Source organism: Aythya marila, assembly GCF_965140915.1.
Source record: "Aythya marila genome assembly, chromosome: 5".
NCBI classification, from domain to species: Eukaryota; Metazoa; Chordata; class Aves; order Anseriformes; family Anatidae; genus Aythya; species Aythya marila.
Window position 1 is genome coordinate 47,310,559 of NC_139046.1, and position 5,635 is coordinate 47,316,193.

At 46.1% G+C, this 5,635-nt stretch overlaps 1 protein-coding gene across 1 annotated transcript; it reads right to left on the minus strand.

The window, feature by feature from the left end:
* Nucleotides 1-2,134: 2,134 nt before the first annotated feature.
* Nucleotides 2,135-5,424, minus strand: FGF4 (fibroblast growth factor 4; the record flags this gene model as incomplete). Its single annotated transcript, XM_082760609.1, has 3 exons — nucleotides 2,135-2,311; nucleotides 4,228-4,331; nucleotides 5,121-5,424. 3 exons carry the CDS (start codon nucleotides 5,422-5,424, stop codon nucleotides 2,135-2,137), a joined length of 585 nt encoding a protein of 194 aa, XP_082616735.1.
* Nucleotides 5,425-5,635: the final 211 nt, after the last annotated feature.

Here is a 5,635-nt window from a genome sequence, read left to right on the forward strand (position 1 = left end):
AGAACCATTCATAGGCAAATTCTTTGTGATTTTGCTGTCTGAAACTTGGAACGAAATCATCAGTTGTCAGAGGTAGCAGTGATAATTACACAATGATTACTCACATATAGAACACATAGAAAGTATAGATATCCCCCAAATTACAGAAGAAAAATCCTTAGGCATGACATTTCCTAGGCACTCTCTCTTGATTTGGCTTCCTGATTCTTAATTGTTATTTTTGCTTTGACAGCAGCTGGCTTAAGATGTGGTCCTGGTCTGCTCTGGTCTCACTGAACTTTGGTGAGTAGATTTAGTCTTCAAGGTCATGTGTAAGCAGAGAATACAGGCAAGTCTATACAATTCCAATAGAACAAAGACTTTTGTGTAGGAATGTAAAAAGAAAAAAAAAAAAAAAAGCTGAACTCAAATTATCCACAGCCTTGAGATTTGCATGTAGTCAGAAATTACTACTTTAGATTGGAAGATGACCTATAAACATCCTCTAATTCATTAAATGTTGTGGTTAGTCCTGGTTACAACTTAATTTATCGATGCCACAAATATGATTTATCATTTAAAGAAATGAAAAAAAGAACATAGGAAAAATGGATCCTTTTAAAGATTCCCCCATAATCAAACCTGTCTTTTCCTTCATCGCATTAGAGTTACACTTGCAAAATATATAAAGAAAAATATAGGGTTACTTGATGACGATATAGTACTGCAGCCTGACAGCTGTCTGCAAATATTTTCACCATGATTATCCTTACTAAAAGTAAATCACTGGGTAAAGATAGCTCAAACGTGACAAGGCTCAAATAGGATGCAACCAACTCTATCTTGAATACTTTTGGCTACATATGGAAAAAATAGAGATTTGGGATTACAGTGATAGTTCCTCTAAGCCCTTCTCCAGAATTATAAGACGAAGCAGAAAAGTGTGTACCTTCCATGCAGATTTTGTTAGGAGACTGGCTTTGAGAGTTAGTGAGGTAGAAATTAATTAACTTTTTCAGGGAATGAGACAGAACAAAAGCAGCATATTTCTTCTTCCAAATACTGTACCAAAAATAATAACTAGTACAAAATAAACTTGATTATTGGTAATTGATCCAAATTCTCTCTATGGAGCTTCTCTTTCTGTGAACAGACAAATGACTGCCTTTTCAAAACTTAAGAGTATTATAAATTTTTTCAAACTTTGACAAACACATGTAGTCTCCAAATATTAAAGGGAATTTGATATGAATAAGGTATAATTTGTTCACAGCAGCATGTTTCACAGTGTGCTAACTGGGGGAGGAGCTGAGTTTTTTTTTTTTGTTTTAGCCTAATGCAAAGCAATCATATCAAATATATTGTCCATTAAGGGCCACAAAAGATAGTATGCTCCTGTTTATCTAAATAGAAAAGAAAAAAAAAAATCCTGCTGAGTTTATATAGGTGTTTAAACCTCTCTACCGCCTGGCAGCTCTAAGAAGACTGACTGCAGGAAAGTTCAAAGTTCAGCACTGGCAGATCTAAAAACAGATTTGTGGGGCAGCTCTTCAGCACCGCACTTTCTGTACCGAAGTAAACCGATACCATTCCAATTAAATAGCAACACTGCACAAAGGAGGTCAGGCATTGTGTGTGGCTCCAGGCCGGCATCCCACCCAGGCACCTCCGTACTGTTCCTTCTCAAAGGCCAAGAGCTTCTTTGGGAGTCACGGGGGTTTTGAAAACACACAGAGGAGAACAAAGCCACCATAACAAACAAATATGTGTACAACAATAGACACTGTACAACATACACACAGTGCAAAACATTCTAATGTAGGAATTGAATGTCACCTGTTTTAGAACACGTAGTAGCAGCACACCTGTGATAACTTAGAAATGAATTAAATAAACCACAAAGCATAAGTCTTCTACTGTTGCACCATGAAATGAAATACCTTGGGTTGGAGGTTTGTTTTGTTTTCAGAAATTAAAAAAAGAAATCAGAACTATAAATAATTTTTGTGGCAATATATACAGATTTAAATAATTAATTTAAATATCTTACACCTACTCTTGCATAAAACTCTCCAGTAAAAGTGCACCATGTTTCTTTTCCCCAAATGTGTTCTGGGTCTTTCCCTGTGCTGAGGTAGGTCGGAAGGGAGATGTCTCAGATTCTAGGAAGAAAATGTGTCACTGTCATTGTGGGAGATACTTTATTGCCTTTCTTTGTTCTTCCGTTTTTGCTCAGGGCTATGTACATCCCGGGATAAATCCTGGATTCGTAAGCATTGTAGTTGTTTGGCAGGAGAATCTCTTTGAATTTGCACTCATCATTGAAATGGGTCTGAAATGAAAAGGAAAGAATGAGAGGGAAGGAATTTTAAACATCAGGTGTGGAAATATTCTTGCTACCAGGTGTAGTAGGTGTGCTGCACGAAGATGTGCAGCTGACTTTCCCCCCTGTTAGTAACCTTTTGAAGTGGTTGTCCAAACGAAGCTTCAAACAACACTCAGAGGATCATTAAGGATGCTGCTTCCAGGCCAGACACAGACACATGGAGGGGGGAAGGACACCCCTAGCTCTGTCTGTGCTCTTGAGGGAAGGGAGCACATTTTAACAGAGCGGGCACTGCCATGAGGAATGACCCAAGCCCAATTCTGCTGCCCTGCTCATCTAACTTGGTCAATGAGTTTTTCCTATGAACGAGAAGGGAGAAACAAACTGTCAGACACCAGGACAATGGGAGTTATAAGTTGTAACCTGTGCCCATGTCCCCATGTTAGAATGCACAGGTCCACTGATATTCCTGAGTCTGCACGTGAGAAGTTTACTTGGTTCCCAAAGCAGAGTTTGTCCTACCACCAGTGAATTGCCCACGAGGCTTCAGAAAAATCGGAATGCTAGCACTTTCTCATGTCCTTTGAGGAGAAAGAGGCATTATGAAGATGCTCAGGGGGGACAGTATTTTCTGCTTCTTTAGTTTTACAATTGAAAGAAGGAACATTCACCTGTTTTAAAGGATCAGGAAAATAGAACTGACAGAAGGCATGCTTCCAGTAAAGAGGTTTCACATACAAAAACAAAGAGGGACAGGTGTTACAGGTGTGTTATCTGGAGAGTAACAAATGAGGTCACCTCTTGTTATTGGGCAAAAGCCTAGCATTTTGTAAGATAGGTCTCAGCCTGCCAGGCTGAACACTGCTTTGGGAATTACATTATCCAGGACACCAAAGCAACGTATTGTCTTCATAAGACATTATGCAAAAGAAGCTTTTGCACTTTGATGACGATTCTGCCTGGCTTTCATGTAAGTTGAAATCCTATGTGACAGGACTGATGCCACAGAAAATCATTCTGGATAATTCATGTGGAAATGCCCTAGTTAACTTTGACATAGTTTGGCCCTTCCTCAACCCAATTTTCTTCAAAAAATATCTGAGAGACATGAAATAGAAATGCTGTGGGTAGGGAAGGAGACCCATGAGCATGAGGTTGAAGTGATGCTAACGGCAGTTAGTTAACTTATATTGAGGTATCTCAAAAGCAGAAGGATGGCTCAACATGGGCAAAAACATGCACCGTTATTGTCCACTCCAAGTGTGTTGTAAAATATGCCGCTGTCTTTTCCAAAGACTCGATGAAAAAAAAAAAAAGAAAAAAGAGATTTATATTGTCTCTCCTAATAGATCTGCCTTCACATAATTGCAAGCCCAGACCCTGAAGATGCTGAACTCTCATGGGAACTCTCCAATCGAGAGCATTAACAAAGAGTGATCAATAGGTATGTGACAAGCACTGATTCATCACATCATAAAGGATCATTTGTGGGGCCCTGGCTGATCAGAAGTTCAAGTTCCCTGTGAGAGATGGGGCAAGCAATTGCCATCCTTGATTGATGCTGTTTAAATTTAAATATGAGAAAGATATGGATTGAGGCTACCCTGGGGGTTTGCAACACAAATGACTGCTATGTTGTTGTATGAAGTGGGCAAGGTGGGTAGCCATGGTTGGCTGATTAAATTTTTCACATGGGAACCAAAGAAATACAAGGCAGAGAAGTGGGTTTTACTAAAAAAAAATCAGTGAACTTAGCACACCTGGGCAGCACACCTTCTGTTGGCAAGGCACCAAGGGCTAATCCATGGTGCCTGGCCCAGGAAGGGCAGAGATGGTGCTTGGGCAGCTTCCAGCACCATGTACACCTCTTATCCCAGCTGACTGTGTTCCCCTCCCCACGCACACAAACGGTGGCTACTTACAGATCCATAGAGTTTGCCTCTGCTATTCATGGCCACGAAGAGTCCACTTCTAACACCAAATATGCTCACCACTCCTCTTTCCACAGGGGAGATTTCCAGCAGACCTACATAGGAGAGATGGGAAATCAGGGAGACGAAGTGCTGTGCCCTGAAGGAGTGTGTGTGGTATCAGTTCTGTGCTCACCCAGAGGTTCCCATCCTTGGTGTGCTGTGGATCCCCATGCCCCAGCACTGCTGTGGGTGGCCACAGATCCCCAGCCTCATGCCCCACGTGCTGCCCCATGCTCCATGCTGGGACCTCTCTTCTTTTAGCCAAGTATCTATTTTTACATTGCCCCCAGGCATCCTCCTGTGTAGCCGAGGTTAAAATAAGACAGAGTGTGCTTGGGGGCGAATGAAACATTTGTCATCATGCAGCTTATATCCCCTGTTGGATCTTATTGTTTCAGTTGGATATCAGAGTCATGGGGCCACGGGGTTAAGTCCCTAGCAGATGCTTTTCAAGTTTGGGGGAGAGCAGGGCCCTGGCTGCGGTCCCCGCAGCCCCTGCTCCGAGTGGGCGGCCCAGGGGGCCGAGGACCCTCCAGATGCTGAGGCAAGTCCTACACCTGATGCGAGGGGCAGCGCGGCTCCGGGCACGGAGCTCTCGATGGGCTGCGCCGCCGCCCCCTTCCCCCGGGCGCCGGGCGCCCTCGGGGCAGCCGACGCGGGCAGCACCGCGGTGCCGGGGACGGGCGGACTTCTCCGGGTGGTGGGAGATCGGCCCTACACCCACCCTCCTTTTGCCTGATACCGTTCTCCGGGGCAAGGCGAGCCGCTCCGCACCCGCGGCAACCTCCGCGGGCACGTAGCGGCTCACCTGCCCGACCGCGGGGGGCTCGGCGCCGGCTTACTGTATCGGTTCTCGCTGTGGATCCCGTCGATGCGGCCGTCGGGCAGGACCTGGATGTGGAAGCCGATGCCCACGTTGCAGTAGAGGCGCCGCAGCCGCTTGATGCCCAGGAGGTAGTCGCCGTCGCGGGAGGCGTCGCGGCGCTCGGCCGGGAGGCGCGCCACGGAGCGGGCGAAGAGCGCCGCGTCCCAGCGGCGCTGGCGGGGCCCGGCGGGGAGGCGGCCCGGGGGCGGCCGGCCGCGCACCGCCCCCGGCCACAGCAGCCCCAGGAGCAGCGCCGGCAGCAGCGCCGCGGGGAGAGGCATCCCGGCGAGGGGCGCGCAGCCACGGGCCGCCGGCCGGTCGTCGCTCCGAAGAGGCGCTCGCCCCCCCAGCTCCCACTTTATGCTGAGGTCGGAGCGCGCGGGGGGGGGTAGGGGTGTGTGTGTGAGGAGTGTGCGGGGAGAGGGGGGTAAAACAAAACAAAACGCACACACACACAGAAAAAAAAAAAAAAAAAGGAAGAAAAAAGAAAAT